General features: G+C 43.6%; 2 protein-coding genes across 2 annotated transcripts in view; both read right to left on the bottom strand.

Moving 5' to 3' along the window:
- The window catches only part of LPCAT2 (lysophosphatidylcholine acyltransferase 2), a 51,667-nt gene extending 40,041 nt beyond the window's left edge, over positions 1 to 11,626 (bottom strand). Inside the window, exon 1 of the mRNA XM_069738596.1 lies at positions 11,529 to 11,626. The gene's annotated coding sequence lies outside the window, so the exon portion shown is untranslated. The remainder of the gene's footprint in view (positions 1 to 11,528) is intronic.
- A 1,809-nt stretch (positions 11,627 to 13,435) lies between these two features.
- MMP2 (matrix metallopeptidase 2) overlaps positions 13,436 to 23,442 on the bottom strand; it is a 36,145-nt gene continuing 26,138 nt past the window's right edge. Inside the window, exons 11-13 of the mRNA XM_069738597.1 lie at positions 21,263 to 21,422; positions 20,629 to 20,738; positions 13,436 to 14,704 (exon numbers count right to left, since the gene is read on the bottom strand). Of these exons, the coding sequence (XP_069594698.1) occupies positions 14,601 to 14,704; positions 20,629 to 20,738; positions 21,263 to 21,422 (374 nt within the window). The 3' untranslated portion in view covers positions 13,436 to 14,600. The remainder of the gene's footprint in view (positions 14,705 to 20,628; positions 20,739 to 21,262; positions 21,423 to 23,442) is intronic.

Genomic DNA, 23,442 nt, shown 5'->3' on the forward strand with positions numbered 1-23,442 from the left:
TAGTATATATACCCTGTAACATTATACTTTTCCAGAAAGGCATCCAGTCTCCTTTTAAATTTAAGTAATGAATCACTCATTACAACATCATACGGCAAAGAGTTCCATAGTCTCACTGCTCTTACAGTAAAGAATCCGTGTCTGTTATTATGCTTAAACCTTCTTTCCTCCAAACGTAGAGGATGCCCCCTTGTCCCTGTTTCAGGTCTATGATTAAAAAGATCATCAGAAAGGTCTTTGTACTGTCCCCTCATATATTTATACATTAAAATAAGATCACCCCTTAGTCTTCGTTTTTCCAAACTAAATAGCCCCAAGTGTAATAACCTATCTTGGTATTGCAGACCCCCCAGTCCTCTAATAACCTTGGTCGCTCTTCTCTGCACCCGCTCCAGTTCAGCTATGTCGTTCTTATACACCGGAGACCAGAACTGTGCACAGTATTCTAAGTGTGGTCGAACTAGTGACTTGTATAAAAGTAAAATTATATTCTCCTCATGAGCATCAATGCCTCTTTTAATGCATCCCATTATTTTATTTGCCTTTGTAGCAGCTGCCTGACACTGGCCACTGAATATGAGTTTGTCATCCACCCATACACCCAGGTCTTTTTCATTGACGGTTTTGCCCAGAGTTTTAGAATTAAGCACATTGTTATACATCTTATTACTTCTACCCAAGTGCATGACCTTACATTTATCCCCATTAAAGCTCATTTGCCATTTATCAGCCCAAGCTTTTAGTTTACATAAATCATCCTGTAATATAAAATTGTCCTCCTCTGTATTGATAACCCTGCAGAGTTTAGTGTCATCTGCAAATATTGAAATTCTGCTCTGTATGCCCCCTACATGGTCATTAATAAATATGTTAAAAAGAAGAGGGCCCAATACTGACCCCTGTGGTACCCCACTGCTAACCGCTACCCAGTCCGAGTGTGCTCCATTAATAACCACCCTTTATTTCCTATCCCTGAGCCAGCTCCTAACCCACTTACACATATTTTCCCCTATCCCCATTTTATGCATCAACCTTTTGTGTGGCACCGTATCAAAGGCTTTTGAAAAATCTATATACACTACGTCCACTGGGTTCCGTTGGTCCAGTCCGGAACTTACCTCTTCATAGAAACTGATCAGATTAGTCTGACATGAACGGTCCCTAGTAAACCCGTGCTGATACTGGGTCATGAGGTTATTCCTCTTCAGATACTCCAGTATAGCATCCCTTAGAATGCCCTCCAGGATTTTACCCACAGTAGAGGTTAAGCTTACTGGCCTATAATTTCCGAGTTCAGTTTTTGTTCCCTTTTTGATTATTGGCACCACATTTGCTATACGCCAGTTCTGTGGCACAGACCCTGTTATTATGGAGTCTTTAAAGATTAAAAATAATGGTCTATCAATGACTGCACTTAATTCCTGCAGTACTCGGGGGTGTATCCCATCCGGGCCCGGAGATTTGTCAATTTTAGTGATTTTTAGACGCCGCCGCACTTCCTGCTGGGTTAAGCAGGTGACATTTAATGGGAATTTTTATCACTGATCATTTTGTCTGCCATGGGATTTTCTTGTGTAAATACTGATGAAAAAAAGTCATTTAGCATATCGGCTTTTTCCTCATCCTCATCCACCATTTCTCCCAGACTATTTTTAACCCCTTAATCCCATATGACGTACTATCCCGTCCAGGTGACCTGGGACTTAATTCCCATGGACGGGATAGTACGTCATATGCGATCGGCCGCGCTCACGGGGGGAGCGCGGCCGATCGCGGCCGGGTGTCAGCTGCCTATCGCAGCTGACATCCGGCACTATGTGCCAGGAGCGGTCACGGACCGCTCCCGGCACATTAACCCCCGGCACACCGCGATCAAAGATGATCGCGGTGTGCCGGCGGTGCAGGGAAGCATCGCGCAGGGAGGGGGCTCCCTGCGGGCTTCCCTGAGACGATCGGTACACGGTGATGTGCTCACCGTGTACCGAGCGTCTTCTCCCTGCAGTCCCCGGATCCAAAATGGCCGCCGGGCTGCATCCGGGTCCTGCAGGGAGCACTTCCGGGTCAGGATCAGGCTGCAGCTGCAGCTCTAATCCTGCCCGGCTGTATGTCAGATCACCGATCTGATAGAGTGCTGTGCACACTGTCAGATCGGTGATCTGTGATGTCCCCCCCTGGGACAAAGTGAAAAAGTAAAAAAAAAAATTTCCACACTTGTAAAAAAAAAAATAAAAAAAAAATTCCTAAATAAAGCAGAAAAAAAAAAATATTATTCCCATAAATACATTTCTTTACATAAAAAAAAAACAAAAAAAACAATAAAAGTACACATATTTAGTATCGCCGCGTCCGTAACGACCCGACCTATAAAACTGGCCCACTAGTTAACCCCTTCAGTGAACACCGTAAGAAAAAAAAAAAAAAACGAGCCAAAAAACAACGCTTTATTATCATAACGCTGAACAAAGAGTGGAATAACACGCGATCAAAAAGACGGATATAAATAACCATGGTACCTCTGAAAACGTCATCTTGTCCCGCAAAAAACGAGCCACCATATAGCATCATAACCAAAAAAATAAAAAAGTTATAGTCCTCTGAATAAAGTGATGCCAAAATAATTATTTTTTCTATAAAATAGCTTTTATCGTATAAAAGCGCCAAAACATAAAAAAAATGATATAAATGAGGTGTCGCTGTAATCGTACTGACCCGAAGAATAAAACTGCTTCATCAATTTTACCAAACGCGGAACGGTATAAACGCCTCCCCCAAAAGAAATTCATGAATAGCTGGTTTTTGGTCATTCTGCCTCACAAAGAAATCGGAATAAAAAGCGATCAAAAACTGTCACGTGTCCGAAAATGTAACCGATAAAAACGTCAACTCGTCCCGCAAAAAACAAGACCTCACATGACTCTGTGGACCAAAATATGGAAAAATTATAGGTCTCAAAATGTGGAGACGCAAAAACTTTTTTGCTATAAAAAGCGTCTATTAGTGTGTGACGGCTGCCAATCATAAAAATCCGCTAAAAAACTCGCTATAAAAGTAAATCAAACCCCCCTTCATCACCCCCTTAGTTAGGCTAGGTTCACATTGTGTTAATGGGTTAACGCTAACGGACAGCGTTGCACGGCGAAAATGTCACAATTAACGCCGTGCAACGGGTCCGTTAGCACAACCATTGACAGCAATGTGATTTTCAGGTGTAGCGCATCGCTAGAGCGTGCCATTTTCGGCTCGCGCTAGCAAGGTGCCATTCTTTTGTGGCGCGCCTCAGACGCTGCTTGCAGCGTCCGCGGCGCGCCCGAGGTCCGATCCCCGATCTTCCAGAGCGGGGACGTTAACGCGACCACTAAACACGACACCTAAAAAGACATTGTGTTAGCGCAATCCGCTAGTGCTAAACGGATTTCCCTAACGCAATGTGAACCTAGCCTTAGGGAAAAATAATAAAATTAAAAAAAATGTATTTATTTCCATTTTCCGGTTAGGGTTAGGGTTAGGGTTAGGGCTAGGGTTGGGGCTAGGGTTAGGGCTAGGGTTGGGGCTAGGGTTAGGGTTTGGATTACATTTACGGTTGGGATTAGGGTTGGGATTAGAATTAGGGGTGTGTCTGGGTTAGGCGTGTGGTTAGGGTTACAGTTGGGATTAGGGTTAGTGGTGCGTTTGGATTAGGGTTTCATTTATAATTGGGGGGTTTCCACTGTTTAGACACATCAGGGGCTCTCCAAACGCGACATGGCGTCCGATCTCAATTCCAGCCAATTCTGCATTGAAAAAGTAAAACAGTGCTCCTTCACTTCCGAGCTCTCCCGTGCGCCCAAACAGGGGTTTACCCCAACATATGGGGTATCAGCGTACTCGAGACAAATTGGACAACAACTTTTTGGGTCCAAGTTCTCTTGTTATCCTTGGGGAAATAAAAATTTGGGGGGCTAAAAATCATTTTTGTGGGAAAAAAAAGGATTTTTATTTTCACGGCTCTGCGTTGTAATCTGTAGTGAAACACTTGGGGGTTCAAAGTTTTCACAACACATCTAGATAAGTTCCATGGGAGGTCTAGTTTCCAATATGGGGTCACTTGTGGGTGGTTTCTACTGTTTGGGTACATCAGGGGCTCTGCAAATGCAACGTGACGCCTGCAGACCAATCCATCTAAGTCTGCATTCCAAATGGCGCTCCTTCCCTTCCGAGCTCTGCCATGAGCCCAAACAGTGGTTCCCCCCCACATATGGGGTATCAGCGTACTCAGGACAAATTGAACAACAACTTTTGGGGTCCAATTTATTCTGTTACCCTTGTAAAAATACAAAGCTGGGGGCTAAAAAATCATTTTTGTGAAAAAAAAAATAATTTTTATTTTCACGGGTCTGCGTTATAAACTGTAGTGAAACACTTAGGGGTTCAAAGTTCTCACAACACATCTAGATAAGTTCCATGGGAGGTCTAGTTTCTAATATGGGGTCACTTGTGGGGGGTTTGTACTGTTTGGGTACATCAGGGGCTCTGCAAATGCAACGTGACTCCTGCAGACCAATCCATCTAAGTCTGCATTCCAAATGGCGCTCCTTCCCTTCCGAGCTCTGCCATGCGCCCAAACAGTGGTTCCCCCCCACATATGGGGTATCAGCGTACTCAGGACAAATTGGACAACAACTTTTGGTGTCCAATTTATTATGTTACCCTTGTGAAAATACAAAACTGGGGGCTAAAAAATTTTTGCGAAAAAAAAATAAATTTATTTTAACGGCTCTGCGTTATAAACTGTAGTGAAACACTTGGGGGTTCAAAGCTCTCAAAACACATCTAGATAAGTTCCTTAGAGGGTCTAGTTTCCAAAATGGTGTCACTTGTGGGGGTTTTTAATGTTTAGGCACATCAGGGGCTCTCCAAACCAACATGGCGTCCCATCTTAATTCCAGTCAATTTTGCATTGAAAAGTCAAATGGCGCTCCTTCCCTTCCGAGCTCTGCTATGCACCCAAAAAGTGGTTTACCCCCACATATGGGGTATCGTCACACTCAGGACAAATTGCACAACAACTTTTGTGGTCTAATTTCTTCTCTTACCCTTGGGAAAATAAAAAATTAGGGGCGAAAAGATCATTTTTGTGAAAAAATAAGATTTTTTATTTTTACGGCTCTGCATTATAAACTTCTGTGAAGCACTTGTTGGGTCAAAGTGCTCACCACACCTCTAGATAAGTTCCTTAAGGGGTCTACTTTCCAAAATGGTGTCACTTGTGGGGATTTCAATGTTTAGGCACATCAGGGGCTCTCCAAACGCAACATGGCATCCCATCTCAATTCCAGTCAATTTTGCATTGAAAAGTAAAATGGCGCTCCTTCCCTTCCGAGCTCTGCCATACGCCCAAACAATGGTTTACACCCATATACGGGGTATCAGCGTACTCAGGACAAATTGGCCAACAATTTTTGAGGTTCAATTTCTTCTCTTACTCTTGGGAAAATAAAAAATTGGGGGCGAAAAGATAAATTTTTGTGAAAAAATATGATTTTTTATTTTTACGGCTCTGCATTATAAACTTCTGTGAAGCAATTGGTGGGTCAAAGTGGTCACCACACATCTAGATAAGTTCCTTAGGGTGTCTACTTTCCAAAATGGTGTCACTTGTGGGGGGTTTCAATGTTTAGGCACATCAGTGGCTCTCCAAACGCAACATGGTGTCCCATCTCAATTCCTGTCAATTTTGCATTTAAAAGTCAAATGGCGCTCCTTCCCTTCCGAGCTCTGCCATGCGCCCAAACAGTGGTTTACCCCCACATATGGGGTATCAGCGTACTCAGTACAGATTGTACAACAATGTTTGGCATCCATTTTATCCTGTTACCCTTGGTAAAATAAAACAAATTGGAGCTGAAATAAATTTTGTGTGAAAAAAAGTTAAATATTCATTTTTATTTAAACATTCCAAAAATTCCTGTGAAACCCCTGAAGGGTTAATAAACTTCTTGAATGTGGTTTTGAGCACCTTGAGGGGTGCAGTTTTTAGAATGGTGTCACACTTGGGTATTTTCTATCATATAGACCCCTCAAAATGACATCAAATGAGATGTGGTCCCTAAAAAAAAAATGGTGTTGTAAAAATGAGAAATTGCTGGTCAACTTTGAACCCTTATAACTCCCTAACAAAAAAAAATTTTGGTTCCAAAATTGTGCTGATGTAAAGGAGACATGTGGGAAATGTTACTTATTAAGTATTTTGCGTGACATATCTCTGTGATTTAAGGGCATAAAAATTTAAAGTTGGAAAATTGCGAAATTTTCAAAATTTTCGCCAAATTTCCGTTTTTTTCACAAATAAACGCAAGTTATATCGAATAAATGTTACTACTAAAATGAAGTACAATATGTCACGAGAAAACAATGTCAGAATCGCCAAGATCCGTTGAAGCGTTCCAGAGTTATAACCTCATAAAGGGACAGTGGTCAGAATTGTAAAAATTGGCCCGGTCATTAACGTGCAAACCACCCTCGGGGCTTAAGGGGTTAAGGGGGCCAACACTATCATTTTTAAGTTTCTTACTATTTACGTAAAGAATATTTTGGGATTATTTTTACTCTCTCTGGCAATGAGTCCCTCTGTCTCAATCTTTGCTGCCTTGATTTGCTTTTTACAGAATTTATTTAATTTTCTGTATTTATTTAATGCCTCATCACTACCGACTTCCTTTAATTCTCTAAATGCTTTCTTTTTGTCCCTTACTGCGCCCCTTACAGCTCTATTTAGCCACATTGGTTTCCTCCTATTCCTAGTATGTTTATTCCCATACGGTATGTACTGTGCACAGGTCCTATCCAGGATGCTAATAAACGTCTCCCATTTTCGTTGTGTATTTTTAGGTCTCAGGATATTGTCCCAGTTAATTGCACTAATATCTGTCATCCGTTGGAAATTTGCAGCAGTGCTACCCCTGTACTGTAGATTATTTGTTGAAAAAAAATATGGTGTGGGCTCCCGTGCAATTTTTATAACCAGCAGAGGGAAAGCTGATGGCTGGGGGGGCGATGGTGATAGCCTGGGAAAGGGGTAATACCCATGGAGCTTCCCAGGCTGTTAATATCAGCTCACAACTGTATACTTAACTAAAAAAAAAAATGATGTGGGGTTCCCTATAATTAATAACCAGCAAAGGCTACCCAGACAGCATCGGGCTGATATTAACAGCCTAGGCCAGTATTGTCAAGTGACATCAAGCCCCGAGTTTAGAAAGGGAGAGGCGTCAATAAGACACCTCCATTACTAACCCCATAGTCACATTGTAAGTAACACAGACACCCAGAAAAAGTCCTTTAATCGAAAGAATGACACCGACTCATTTAATATTCTTAATTAAACCATACTTACGACCTCGCCCATTCCCTGGATGCCCTTGTCATCTGCAAAAGAAGTAAAAAAAAAAAACAAAAAAAAAACAATATTCCTCACCTTTCCGCAGAGATGCTTTTAATCCATTTGTACCACGACGGGTCCAGCCCTGCTATATCTAGATGGCATGGCAAGCTGCATGATGGGACCATGCAGCCTGTCATCCAGTAGACACAGAGCCCCGTGTGCTCAGTGTCTCCCTGTGAACCGCTATTCCCTGTCTCAGAGCACAGCAAGCGTGAGAAAGTTCTCGTCTGACAGGTCCTTGTAGTGTCGAGTTGAGTTGTGGTGAAGTAGTAAAGACAGAACAAGTAGCGAGAGAGAAGAGAAAGGGACTGAATTTCTGTGAGTTATTATCAAGGAAATGTTTGAGAAGATATGTACCTGCTATCCACTGTAATCCTACCCAAATTAGTGTTCAACGAAAAGGTTTATTATAAACTCATTATCTCCCTCGTCGAACTGTCAAACATCTGGTCCTGGCCAACCAGCAACATTGGTTACATGTGGCCGGCACAGGCATAGCGTCCTCACAACCAGCCCGGACCACCACCTTCAAGTAACATGCCGGGACGAAAGAGACAAGTACCTCGCGCCCGGCTAGCGCCCCGCGTCATGTTACACTTGCATCAATCGTTGAATATTGATCTTTGTGAACTCTCATTGTTTTAAAGAGCGTGAATTGATTTTTTGATGCCCAATCTCATCCAACACTCTACAGAACAGATAAAGGGTGGTAAACACTGTCCTTGATTAGTAATAGGTATTTAAACTGGTTGTTCACGTTTGGAGGCTTTTTTTTTTTTTTTTTTTTACTTAAATGCATGTATATTTGGGGCTAAAAATAATTTTTGCAATTGGGTTTCATTTTTTGCTTTTCCAAAATCTTTGTTTCCCTGAACATTAAACGTTGATGTGGTCTATGGTGGTAGGCCAGATAGGATGCTCAGGAAAGGACAAATGATAGAATTACAAACCACCTTGGCAGACCATCCTAGGAGGCTCACTGATGGATCCTCAGTTAACTCATTCTGCAGCCAGCAATAGACAGTGCAACACAGGATATCGATGGCAAACGGTGCAAAAATTTTAATGAAACCAATCTGTAAAAATTATTGTTAGCCCAAAATTCATGCATTTAACTAAAAAAAAAAAATTCTCACAAAAAGGTAGACAACCGAACGTGGTTGGATAAGGTGTTCTCAGCATGCTCGGGTGCTAACCGAGTGACTTCGGCGTGCTCGCGGGAAAAAAAGAAAAAAAAAAAAAGTACTAGAACACATTTAAAAACACTGAATAAAAAATTTTTTTCCAGTAAATGCTTAAGGGACAAAAGAGGAAAATGACACTGTCAAAAATAAGGCTGCAAATTTTCACTAGTTTTCCAAAATAAGGAAGTAAAACAGAAAAAAAAAAAAAGTATACAAACTAAAAAAACAAAACAAAAGAGTGGTAAACCGAAAGAATCTAAAAACTTCAGTGCAGCGCGGCGTGAATCGAGATACGTTCAGAGATTGCTGCGTGTACAGATGATGTAGTACAATTTGCAGTAAATCCACGACGGTGACAGCTAGTCGTCATGCAATCATCCAGGATTATGCAATGTATGGTAATTGCCTTACATTACATCATTTTACAAATACAAGAGTAAAAAAAAAAAAAGGAACTTCCTCAATTCACATGTGAGAATGAATACATTGCAAAATTCCCAAATGCTGTGCAAACGTCCGACTTCTACATTTCATATCACACGAACTGTATTGTACGTGCAAAAAAATGCAACACTTGCAAGTAAAGGGAATCTTTCACCATCTAATCTAGGAGGAGCATAATGTAGAGACAGAGACCCTGATTCCAGCGATGTGTCACTTACTGGGCAGCTTGCTGTAGTTTTGATAACATCACTGCTTTATTAAAGAGGAGATTTGCGGTAGAGGACTAGTAAACCTGTGTCATGGACAAAGTCACCAGATAGCCACAGATTAAGAGGGGTGTGCACAAACGAATGGCCACAAACCTCAATGAACTTCAGCAACCTTGTAAAGAAGGGTGGGGACGATTCCTCCAGAACAGTGGGAGACGCCGATTACTTCCAAGTTATTGCTGTTAAAAGAAGGTTCTATAAACTAATGATTCATGGGGCGTGCCTAAGCATATATTTACTTTCCTCAGGACTGTATACACGTCCATTGTCTATATAGTACTGGGTCCCAAATAACGTTGTGTGTTTACTGTATTAGTCAGTTATTCGAGGTGATCAGCCGATCACTTTATTAGTCACAGTATTTTGAGGTCAGGTAATCGGTTGACCAGTTGCATTGTGTGCTACGGGGATTCGCCGGTTTCAGACTCAGGACCAGAGCGTATGTACGAGTTATACATACCACGGCCAGTGGGCACATCTTCGCTCTCCAAACACTTGTATTGATTGAGGCAGCGCCTTCTAACTGGCCATGCCCGCTGGCCGTCCGCTTCACTACACAGTGCACGGCCTTGCTCCATACAAGTGTATGGAGAGCGAGGCTGCGCCCACTGGCCGTGGTAAGGATAACTCACACATGCCCTCCGGTCCCAGGTCTGAAACCGGTGAATCCCCGCAGTGTGCGCGATTCATAACTCAGAGTGACTGCACACGTATCTGTTTTGACCGGACAACCCCTTCATCAGGGTTTTCCAGTTTTCAAACAAAGCCTTCTCAATTACCATACTCCCTCATTAAAAATAATAACAGCCTGTACTCACCTCCAGCATATCGGTATCAGATTTCCTGGGGTCGGGTGACGTTGCTATATCACATGCAGTCAATCAAGCAGCGATTCACTCACAACCTTCTAGCTGCTTCTCTCTGACTTTCTCCGGATGTCAGTTCAGTCCCAAGGAAGCAAAAGTGAAGTGGACAATACAATACAACTATACCAAGCCTGGCCAGAAAAAAGTTTATTTGGCGCATTTTCTGATTTTTATTTATTTTATTCCCCCCCCCCCCCAGGTGGTTTTCATCTGAAAAAGACGTTGTGTGGACCCCCTTATAGAGATTAGCAAATAAAGCAGATGCATGGTCCAGGGGCCACATCGGTATTTGGTGGTCACCGGACGGGAACCGCCTCCTACTTGCTGGCGCAATGTCATGCGTGCATAACACCGGGCCTACTAATCAGAAAAGGAAGCGAGGGAGGCGGTTCACAGGGATCCCGTCCGGCGGCCATCGAATACTGACAAGGCCGCCGACCAGGGTTCTATGCATCGTTTCACTCATCTCCACTGTTTTTGTTTCCCATAGCAACCAATCACGGCGCAGCTTTCACTTTACCAGAGCTGTTTAAAAACTGAAAGCTGAGCTCTGATTGGTTGCCACGGGCAATAAAGACAGCTTTACTTTTGGACAGTTTTCATAAATGAGGCCAGCTACGTTCCGTATAGATGGAGAGAGTCAAAGGGACTCCTCGGGTGGCATCGTGTGCGCATCTGTCCGCCTCACAACAAGTGAAAAAAAAAAATCCATCAAGTCAGATCTGGTCTAAAGTCTCAAAATCTAACGTCATGGAAAGCGTAAAGCAGCCGAAATGGTCGGACAATGAGAATTAAACTGTGGTGAAGACCAAAATTTTGGGATCAAATCTGTGTAACTAGTCAGTCAGTAGACACACGGTCTGCGGCTAGTGATGAGCGAGCGTGCTGGGATAAGGTGTTATCTGAGCATGTTCGAGTCCCCGCGGCTGGTCGACAATTTCTGCACATGTTGAGGCTGTTGACCAGCTGGGAGACATGCAGCCGCAAGGACTCGAGCATAGTATTCGAGCACGCCGAAGACACTCGAATAATGCCTTATCCGAACACGCTCGCTCATCACTATCTGCCTCCCATTTACGTCCGCTTACGAAACATTTGATTATTTTACCATAATTATTTCCCCGATGTGATATACATATATTCTTGGAGGAAGCGGTGTCTACGTACAGGAGCAGGGCACACAGACATTCACAGAGTTACATAACGTGTTTGTTACAGCCCCTAAAATTGGGAAATCTCCGACACACCCAGAGTAGATACAGATAAGCTAATAATACAGGGAAAGCAGAACACAGACACACATAATACACATATGATAAAATCCGCGCATTGCGGCGGCACTTACACACAGATAACGTCTTGGAAGGAAGGATGTAACACAAGTGAGGATTTGTCTGTACATACAAAGCTTCTTCTGGTCTCACTTTCCTCCTCCTCCTTCTACTTCCTATTAAGCTCCAGCTCTCCTCCCATTTAACCTGCTCTTTACCTCTTAATCCACAGCAGAAATTTTCTCCCAGCTACTTCCTGAGGGTTTGTCGAGATATTAGGCCTCATTCAGAGGTCAGTGATTTTTTTTTTTCTCATACTCAAAAAACAATCAGAATTCCATCAGTGTTTGGTCAGTGTCAGTTTTTTACCCTACGGTCACAATCAGTATTTGGTCAGTATTTTACATCAGTATTTGTAAGCCAAAACCAGGAGTGGGTGATAAACGCAGAAGTGATGACGTGTTTCTATTACACTTTTCCTCTGATAGTGGCTTACAAATACTGATGTAAAATACTGACCAAATACTGAAAGTCTGAACGTGGCTTTGGAGCAGGTGCATTGTTCCCTCCATACTGTGCCCTCACACTGTCCACCCATGCTGTTCCTTTTCCATACTAGACCGTCTCTTCACATTGCCCCCTCTCTATACTGTGCCCTCACACTATGTCCCCCTATACTGCCCAGTCTCTATACTGTGCCCCCGCCTCACACTTTCTCCCCTCTACATACTGTCCCTTCCATACTGTGCTTTCACACTGTCTCCCCTCGTTACATCCTTTCTGTACTCTTTCCACCATACTGTCTCCTCACACTGTCCATTTCTACACTGCCCAGTCTCTATACTGTGCCCCCGCATCACACTTTCTCCCCTCTACATACTGTCCCTTCCATACTGTGCTTTCACACTGTCTACCCTTGTTACATCCTTTCTATAATCTTTCCACCATACTGTCTCCTCACACTGTCCAATTCTACTCTGCCCAGTCTCACACTTTCTCCCCTCTACATACTGTCCCTTCCATACTGTGCTTTCACACTCTCTACCCTTGTTACATCCTTTCTATAATTTTTCCACCATACTGTCTCCTCACACTGTCATTTCTACTCTGCCCAGTCTCTATACTGTGCCCCCGCATCACACTTTCTCCCCTCTACATACTGTCCCTTCCATACTGTGCTTTCACACTGTCTCCCCTTGTTACATCCTTTCTATAATCTTTCCACCATACTGTCTCCTCACACTGTCCATTTCTACTCTGCCCAGTCTCTATACTGTGCCCCCGCATCACACTTTCTCCCCTCTACATACTGTCCCTTCCATACTGTGCTTTCACACTGTCTACCCTTGTTACATCCTTTCTATAATCTTTCCACCATACTGTCTCCTCACACTGTCCATTTCTACTCTGCCCAGTCTCTATACTGTGCCCCCGCATCACACTTTCTCCCCTCTACATACTGTCCCTTCCATACTGTGCTTTCACACTGTCTCCCCTTGTTACATCCTTTCTATACTGTTTCCACCATACTGTCTCCTCACACTGTCCATTTCTACACTGTTCAGTCTCTATATGGAGCCCCTGCACATGCCCCAAATAAAACTCCTCTATTTCTTCAACTCCATTGTTGCGCTTACCTCACTGCTGTCTTCTACTCCTCTGTGGAGCAGGAGTGATGTCAGCAGAGGGATCAGGTGGTCGGATCACGCATCTGAACGTCGCTTTGACCACAGAAGAGCTCCAATTTTCCAAGTTGAAGTGTTTTTTTGATGTGGGTTTTGCAGTGGACCTGTGTCAAAATCTTCATAAAAAAACTCAGTGTAAACTTTATCCTAAAGCCAAAGCACAAAGACTGTGGTCTCCTTGGCACACTGCCTTCCGGGTTATTATTAATGCATATTCTTATAAAAAAAAAAAATACTAATAATAATATCTATAAAAAATATCTGTTTTTACGCAAGAAACCACAAGCCACTATATATCACTGTTGTGTGGTTTATTTTTATACTACAGCTTCTGCTTTGATTTTCCTGTAAATTGTAAATGTTTCTTTAAAGGAAATTTATTTGTACAGTTTGATGCATTTACAAACACACAGCAATTTCCCATAAGTACAAACATCAAATTTTACAGCTCAACAGTAACAATTGGATATTAATTTAAAGGGTTTTTCAGAATTAAAAAAAACAAAAAACTTTTCAACATCCATTCAGGCACTGAACACCTCTAGTCCAGGGGGTACATCTAGAATTGCTGCTCGGTCCCATTCATCACAATGGGGTTAAAATGCATGAAATGGAATCTGTCATCAGTTTTTTTTTCTATGTAATCTGGTAGCAGCTTGATGTAGGGGCTGAGACCCTGATTCCACTGATGTGTCACTTGCTGGACTCCATGCTGTAATTTTGATAAAATCCCTGTTTTCTCTGCTGGAGATTCAGCAGTGCTCAGAGTGCTGAGCTGTGACTAACCCCGCCCACATTACTGATTGGCTGCTTTCTGTGTACAATGTATATTGAGGTTGAGGTGGGGTTGGACCAGGAGGCATGAGACTCCTAATCCTGTACTGATAATTTCCTCGTGATAAAACACTTATTGTATTGAAACAGCAACAGCCTGTTAGTTGACACATCGCTGGAATCAGGATCTCAGCCCCTACATCATGCTGCTCTCAGATTACATAGAGAAACATGCTGACAGATTCCACACAACAGATGAGGGTTATGCTTTTCCTGGAAAGGAGGAGGCTTTAATTTAGAAAATGTAGAAAATGATTCTGTTTACTGTTACTTATGTCATTTACAGGAAAGTCTGTAGGCAACCTGTGCCTCTACCCACGGGTCCGATGGGTTATCATCAGCATGTGACTGGCAATGAGTTCATTTATGTAGTTAAAATGGATTAATTTAGCATCAAGATTATTGGTCGGGAGGCTAACAAAGATGTGCTTTGATACGTCTCCCCGCCATGTTTCCTATATGTTCTTCTTGGGTACACAACACATTAAATTATCGGAGGAGGATACTGTCAGGATACCAGTGCCAGACTGGCCATTCAGTACAATTCTGTAAGCAACTATAACAACCATACACAAGTACTGAAATACATACAAATGACAATATATGGTTAATGCGGCATTGTATCATTCAGCAACCCAGCCAATCAGTTTTTACATTTCCGATTTTAACAATCTTCAAGATCTTGTCTTCCATCTCATAGTAGTACTGGTCCTTGAAGAAATAACTGTAGCCTAAAATGTAAGAAGGCAAAATATATTAAGTGGTGAAATATGTTCTAAATTATATAAAACTATTCAGTTGTTTTCTAATTTCCCTTTGGCTGCATTCACGTATTCGTGTGAAATGTTAGAGTGCCGTCAGATTTAATCAGACAGCACTCAAACCTATAGAATGTCACAGATCCATTTACACATCTGTGAAAAAGACAGATCAGAGAATGAGATCTGTGAAACGTCCCCATGCAGAGGATCAGAATAGGATGTGGATGGATCAGAGAATGAGATCTGTGAAACTCCCCCATGTCGAGGATCAGAATAGGATGTGGATGGATCAAAGAAAGAGATCTGTGAAATGTTCCGATGTCGAGGATCAGAATAGGATGTGGATGGATCAGAGAATGAAATCTGTGAAACGTCCCGATGCCGAGGATTAGAATAGGATGTGGATGGATCAGAGAATGAAATCTGTGAAACGTCCCGATGCCGAGGATTAGAATAGGATGTGGATGGATCAGAGAATGAGATCTGGGAAACGTCCCAATGTTGAGGATCAGAATTGGATGTGGATGGATCAAAGAATGAGATCTGTGAAACTCCCCCATGTCAAGGATCAGAATAGGATGTGGGTGGATCAGAGAATGAGATCTGTGAAACGACCCCATGTCGAGGATCAGAATAGGATGTGGATGGATCAGAGAATGAGATCTGTGAAACGTCCCCATGTCGAGGATCAGAATAGGATGTGGATGGATCAAAGAAAGAGATCTGTGAAATGTTCCGATGTCGAGGGTCAGAATAGGATGTGGATGGATCAGAGAATGAGATCTGTGAAACGTCCCGATGCCGAGGATTAGAATAGGATGTGGATGGATCAGAGAATGAGATCTGTGAAACCAAGGATCAGAATAGGATGTGGGTGGATCAGAGAATGAGATCTGTGAAACGTCCCAATGTTGAGGATCAGAATAGGATGTGGGTGGATCAGAGAATGAGATCTGTGAAACGTCCCCATGTCGAGGATCAGAATAGGATGTGGATGGATCAGAGAATGAGATCTCTGAAACGTCCCCATATCAAGGATCAGAATAGGATGTGGATGGATCAGAGAATGAGATCTGTGAAACGTCCCCATGTCGAGGATCAGAATAGGATGTGGATGGATCAGAGAATGAAATCTGTGAAACGTCTCCATGTCAAGGATCAGAATAGGATGTGGATGGATCAGAGAATGAGATCTGTGAAACGTCCCCATGTCGAGGATCAGAATAGGATGTGGATGGATCAGAGAATGAAATTTGTGAAACGCCCCGATGTCGAGGATCAGAATGGGATGTGGATGGATCAGAGAATGAGATCTGTGAAACGTCCCCATGTCGAGGATCAGAATAGGATGTGGATGGATCAAAGAAAGAGATTTGTGAAATGTTCCGATGTCGAGGATCAGAATGGGATGTAGATGCATCAGAGAATGAGATCTGTGAAACGTCCCAATGCCGAGGATTAGAATAGGATGTGGGTGGATCAGAGAATGAGACCTGTGAAACGTCCCGATGTTGAGGATCAGAATAGGATGTGGGTGGATCAGAGAATGAGATCTGTGAAACGTCCCGATGCCGAGGATCAGAATAGGATGTGGGTGGACCAGAGAATGAGACCTGTGAAACGTCCCGATGTTGAGGATCAGAATAGGATGTGGGTGGATCAGAGAATGAGATCTGTGAAACGTCCCGATGTTGAGGATCAGAATAGGATGTGGGTGGATCAGAGAATGAGATCTGTGAAACGTCCCGATGTTGAGGATCAGAATAGGATGTGGGTGGATCAGAGAATGAGATCTGTGAAACGTCCCGATGCTGAGGATCAGAATAGGATGTGGGTGGATCAGAGAATGAGATCTGTGAAACGTCCCGATGCCGAGGATCAGAATAGGATGTGGATGGATCAGAGAATGAGATCTGTGAAACGTCCCGATGCTGAGGATCAGAATAGGATGTGGGTGGATCAGAGAATGAGATCTGTGAAACGTCCCTGTAACATCTCTGCTGGCATCACAGCATGGCCTCACATCTCTCACACAATCTTACCCACTGCTCCAGGTCATGATGTGGTTTCTGTTTCTGGCCAGCTCCATGTTCTGTGTCTCTGCTCTCTGCATGCCTCATGGCTATGTGTATAGGGGGCCGGCGCCTGAACTCTCTGGTTCTTATAGGAATCAGGTGCACCTGTCCAATCAGTTCCTGACCAATTACCGAGCGGCCTCCTGTATATAGTGCAGCTCCACCCTGTGGTCTGGGCCTGTGCAATGTGTTAGCTCAGTTAGTGTTTTGCTTCTGAGTTTGCCAGGTCTAGCTCTGTGTTGCTCCCTCTCTGGAGGCTTTTCTCTGTGCATTTGCCTTTATCTTTGTCCGCCCTCCAGGAGGCAGAATATCCTGGTCCCTGTGTCTTTGTCCTTGTGTCTTGTTCCATTGCCTTGTCTGTACTTAGTCTTGTCTCGGTCTCCTTGTGTGTGGCTTCCTTCCCTGCTGTGTCTTTCCTTGTGTTCTCGGTCTGCTTGCACTCTGCACTCTTGCGGCTCTGCCTGCTCTGCATCTTGGTGGCTTTGCCGCTGCTCCGCACTTCTGCGGTTCTGCTCCGTCTTGCTCTGCTCTGCTCCCGTTGCTGCAGAAACCTCTTGCTGCAGTTCCTCTCTGCAATCCTTGCGGTTCCACTTTGCTTAGCTTCTGCAGTATCTCTTGCTGCAGCTTCTCTCCACATTCTTTGTGGCTCTGCTCAGCTTTTGTCGCTACGCTACCGCTTGCTGCTTTTCCATTCCTATCTGCAGTCTTGCACTCCTCTCCTGTGTGAACAGGTCCCTACCTGTTCCTCCAAACTATATATCCCTACCTGTTCCTTCATCTCACTCAAAATTGGACTGCACTCGGGTGTCATCTGAGTGCAGTCTGATTCTAATATCTCATCAGCTAGTCCTGTGTCTCCTGCCGTCCTAAGTCAGTCCTGTGTCTCCTGCCGTCCTAGCAAGCCCTGTGTTCTCTGCCGTGTCTCTGCCAGCCCTGTGTTCCAAACTACATATCTGTACCTGCACGTCCAGTGTGAACAGGCCCTTACCTGTTCCTTCATATACCACATCAACCAGTCCTGTGTTCTCTGCCGTGCCTCCCAATCCTGTGTTCCTGCCAGTCCTGCCGTTCCTGCCCTGCCTTCCAGTCCTGTGTTCCTGCTGTCCTAGCCAGTCCTGTTTCCTGCCGTGTCTCTGCCAGCCCTGTGTTCTCTGCCGTGTCTCTGCCAGCCCTGTCTCAGCCGTGCCAGCCTACTCGTCTGTGTTCCAGCCGTGCTCTTCTGCCAGTCCTGCCTAATGCCCGCACCAATCCTGGTGTTCCTGTCTCCCAAGTGGGATCAGCAGCCACAGCCAGACACCACCCTGGAGTAGCACCTGGCAGCTGCCTGCTGCACAAGCCTGTCCTCACCATCAGAGGCTCCAGTGAAAACCCAGGCAGCTGTCATAGTCACGCCCCTTCCAGGGTAGTCTGGTTTGTGGCACAGTGGGGCCACAAAACCCCCGAGCTCACGCCCACCAGTCAGGGCGTGAGCGTAACAGTCCCGATGTCGAGGATCAGAATAGGATGTGGATGGATCAGAGAATGAGATCTGTGAAACGTCCCCATGTCGAGGATCAGAATAGGATGTGGATGGATCAGAGAATGAGATCTGTGAAACGTCCCGATGCCGAGGATCAGAATAGGATGTGGGTGGATCAGAGAATGAGATCTGTGAAATGTCCCGATGCTGAGGATCAGAATAGGATGTGGGTGGATCAGAGACTGAGATCTGTGAAACGTCCCGATGTTGAAGATAAGAATAGGATGTGGATGGATCTGAGAATGAGATCTGTGAAACGTCCCGATGTTGAAGATAAGAATAGGATGTGGATGGATCTGAGAATGAGATCTGTGAAACGTCCCGATGTTGAAGATAAGAATAGGATGTGGATGGATCTGAGAATGAGAACTGTGAAACGTCCCGATGTTGAGGATAAGAATAGGATGTGGATGGATCTGAGAATGAGAACTGTGAAACGTCCCGATGCCGAGGATCAGAATAGGATGTGGATGGATCTGAGAATGAGAACTGTGAAACATCCCGATGTTGAGGATAAGAATAGGATGTGGATGGATCTGAGAATGAGAACTGTGAAACGTCCCGATGTTGAAGATAAGAATAGGATGTGGATGGATCTGAGAATGAGAACTGTGAAACGTCCCGATGTTGAGGATAAGAATAGGATGTGGATGGATCAAAGAATGAGATCTGTGAAACGTCCCGATGTTGAGGATAAGAATAGGATGTGGATGGATCTGAGAATGAGATCTGTGAAACGTCCCGATGCCGAGGATCAGAATAGGATGTGGATGGATCTGAGAATGAGATCTGTGAAACGTCCCGATGCCGAGGATCAGAATAGGATGTGGATGGATCAGAGAATGAGATCTGTGAAATGTCCCGATGTTGAGGATCAGAATAGGATGTGGATGGATCTGAGAATGAGATCTGTGAAACGTCCCGATGCCGAGGATCAGAATAGGATGTGGATGGATCTGAGAATGAGATCTGTGAAACGTCCCGATGCCGAGGATCAGAATAGGATGTGGATGGATCAGAGAATGAGATCTGTGAAACGTCCCGATGTTGAGGATCAGAATAGGATGTGGGTGGATCAGAGAATGAGATCTGTGAAACGTCCCGATGTTGAGGATAAGAATAAGATGTGGATGGATCAGAGAATGAGATCTGTGAAACGTCCCGATGTTGAGGATAAGAATAGGATGTGGATGGATCTGAGAATGAGAACTGTGAAACGTCCCCATGTCGACGATCAGAATAGGATGTGGATGGATCTGAGAATGAGATCTGTGAAATGTCCCCATGTCGACGATCAGAATAGGATGTGGATGGATCTGAGAATGAGATCTGTGAAATGTCCCCATGTCGAGGATCAGAATAGGATGTGGCCGGATCAGAGAATGAAACCTGTAAAACGTCCCCATATCGAGGATCAGAATAGGATGTGGCCGGATCAGAGAATGAGATCTGTGAAACGCCGCCCCCTCCCGAACCAAAACCCTAGCTACGCCTCTGATTCTCATGAATATGTGAATACACCCTTAGAGAGGTAGCTTAGGAATAGTTATGAATATATGCTTTTTTTTTTCAGAAGCAGCTCGAACACCCTAGTTTGGTCTGATATCCAGATTGCACGTAAATTCCATGTATATCAATGAGTCCATGGTAAACATCAAACTGCACTCAGATGACATCTAAGTGCAGGATGATTTCTGTGTTCTCACAGAATAAAGAGAAGATGGAGACATTTTTTTCTCCATCTTCTCCTCATCCGAAAGAATCGGATCACACTACGATCACACTCTGATCAGACTGTCCTTTGCATAATCGTCCAGATTCTCTCGGATCAGGGAATATACAGCCGTTTGCACCTGCCTTAACCCTGTACAATCCCTGCCCACCACTTTACCTTCAATGTGCTCTTCCTTTGTTCTATACAGTCCACATCTCCTCTATGAGGTTGATTTCACATGTCTGATGTCCACACCAGCCGCGGGTCACCGGCCCCAAACACAACAGCTTTATAAGTATATATGTGGCTGCTGAGTTGGTCAATAGATCTGCAGCCGGTCGAGACCACGACTGAGGTCTATACTCCAACTGTGAATGGCAGTCATGTCAAATTAGCATCAGGAGTGCTTTTCTCTACTTTGATTCTGATAATTTTGGTCTTGCCGGGTCCATATTTCCCCCACATTATACTGTGCACACTGTATAGTCAAAGTAAGGGTCACGTCATGTCGTGGAGGCCGAGAACGGAGCAGATAACTGAAAGAACTACCTCTACTATGTACAGAAGATTCTTTACATCTTCTTACCATTTCCGTTGAGGTCAAATACGGCATCTAGATTATCGTGAACACCATTCCACGAATCTGCAATTAGTTTAGGGAAACCGATATCCATTTTCTGCTTCACTTCATTATACCTAAGAAGACAAGAAAAGTAAAAATGAAACAAACATCACAAATAGTCCTGAGCGAGCGTGCTGGGATAAGGTGTTATAGGAGCACGCTCGGGTGCTAACCGAGTGACTTCGACGTGCTCGAAAAATATGTTCGAGTCTGATTCAGGCTGCCAGTAGTTCGGGCACCATGATAAATACTTTCTATGGTTTTCTATACTGGTCTGCTGGTGTCTCTGGTTGGGATCGGCTCCTCTCGAAGAGTCACACCTCCATAATCCGATTTTGTGGTGGCTTCTGCACCCGTATCCTCAGTGATCAAAATACCTCTAACTGTACTATGGATTGACAGCAGGAGATATCTTGAAAAATTAATGAATGTACACAAAATGTTTTGGAAAGTCACTTTGTACTGAAACTTGAAAACTCCCATAATACACGTTATGTGACAAGTGTAGCGGTCTCAGAGTTGGTCTTCTGTAGTTGGGAATAATACTACCGCAACCATTAATAGTACCGTAACCATCTCACAGAATCGTCGGCATTACCTCCAGAATTTGTCTTCGGCAAAAATGTAGGTTTTTTTGTTTTTGCTCCAGTTGAATGCAGCATCCACGCGCTTGACATCTGAGGGTAGTCCAAGGTTACTTATCTTTTTAGGGTATCCTCTTTCTAGTGCGCTTGAAGTATAAACCCAGTATTCATCGCCTGTTGCACAAAGCAAATACAGAACATCACAACATTGTATGCGGATACAGAAGTACAGAGCCATAGCTTCAGTGTATCGAAGAAAAAGATGGTTCTGATGCTTGCGGCCAGTGGTTTGGGGCTCAAAGATCTAGTGATAGGTTCCCTTACCATGGTGTCCACAATAGTGGTGCATGCGTCTATCATTCATGTCGACCCAACTCCTTTTATAATGGCGACAAAAAATATCAAATATGTCAGATGGAGTGACCAAAAATTGGACGACCATTCTTTTTCTTTTTTTTATGTAAAGTATGGCTTGACTAAAATAACGAATGACACATACTTGACCATCAATCCATCATTTCTTCCATTGCTAGGTCTCCTTTCCTTTTTGTTTTTCAGTTTTTGTCCATGCATCACTCGCACGGAGAACACGGAGTTTGTATGAACCCTACAGTATCTTAGATTATGTATATATTCTATGGGAAAATTTCCCGTTACGTGAGTCTGCCAAATCAGCCTGTTAAAGAGGAATGCATGAAGCCTGCACGCTTTTATGGCAGGCTGAACTCTGGCTTGTGCACATGATCTCTGTGTAATTTTTGTGTTCTGCCTTTTTAGTGATTTATGCTTTAAAAAGGCAACAGCAATTCCTGTATTGCTTCATTTCTTCCTGCATATCTGCATTACTCACCTCTACCTCTATGTATATAGCGGTTTCCATATTTGCCAACTTTTAATGATAAGAAAGAGGGAAGCAATTTTTACTTTATGCTAAGCCAGTAACCTTGACTCTCCCAGATCTTTATATGTACCCACGCAGAAATATTCTCCAAGTGAAGGCCATTAGTGTTCTACATAGTAACATAGTTATTAAGGTTGAAGGAAGACTATAAGTCCATCTAGTTCAGCCCATCGCCTAACCTAACATGCCCTAACATGTTGATCCAGAGGAAGGCAAAAAAAAACCCATGTGGCAAATAGTAAGCTCCGCATTGGGGAAAAAAATTCCTTCCCGACTCCACATACGGCAATCAGACTAGTTCCCTGGATCAAGGAATCTAGTGTATATACCCTGTAACATTATACTTTTCCAGAAAGGTGTCCAGTCTCCTCTTAAATTTAAGTAATGAATCACTCATTACAACATCATACGGCAGAGAGTTCCATAGTCTCACTGCTCTTACAGTAAAGAATCCGCGTCTGTTATTATGCCTAAACCTTCTTTCCTCCAGACGTAGAGGATGCCCCCTTGTCCCTGTCTCAGGTCTATGATTAAAAAAGATCATCAGAAAGGTCTTTGTACTGTCCCCTCATATATTTATACATTAACATAAGATCACCCCTTAGTCTTCGTTTTTCCAAACTAAATAGCCCCAAGTGTAATAACCTATCTTGGTATTGCAGACCCCCCAGTCCTCTAATAACCTTGGTCGCTCTTCTCTGCACCCGCTCCAGTTCAGCTATGTCTTTCTTATACACCGGAGACCAGAACTGTGCACAGTATTCTAAGTGTGGTCGCACTAGTGACTTGTATAGAGGTAAAATTATGTTCTCCTCATGAGCATCTATGCCTCTTTTAATGCATCCCATTATTTTATTTGCCTTAGTAGCAGCTGCCTGACACTGGCCACTAAATGTGAGTTTGTCATCCACCCATACTCCCAGGTCTTTTTCATTGACGGTTTTGCCCAGAGTTTTAGAATTAAGCGCATAGTTATACATCTTATTACTTCTACCCAAGTGCATGACCTTACATTTATCCCCATTAAAGCTCATTTGCCATTTATCAGCCCAAGCTTCTAGTTTACATAAATCATCCTGTAATATAAAATTGTCCTCCTCTGTATTGATAACCCTGCAGAGTTTAGTGTCATCTGCAAATATTGAAATTCTGCTCTGTATGCCCCCTACAAGGTCATTAATAAATATGTTAAAAAGAAGAGGGCCCAATACTGACCCCTGTGGTACCCCACAGAAAAGTCCATATACACTACGTCCACTGGGTTCCATTGGTCCAGTCCGGAACTTACCTCTT

Source organism: Ranitomeya imitator, chromosome 9 (assembly GCF_032444005.1).
Source record: "Ranitomeya imitator isolate aRanImi1 chromosome 9, aRanImi1.pri, whole genome shotgun sequence".
Lineage (NCBI taxonomy): Eukaryota > Metazoa > Chordata > Amphibia > Anura > Dendrobatidae > Ranitomeya > Ranitomeya imitator.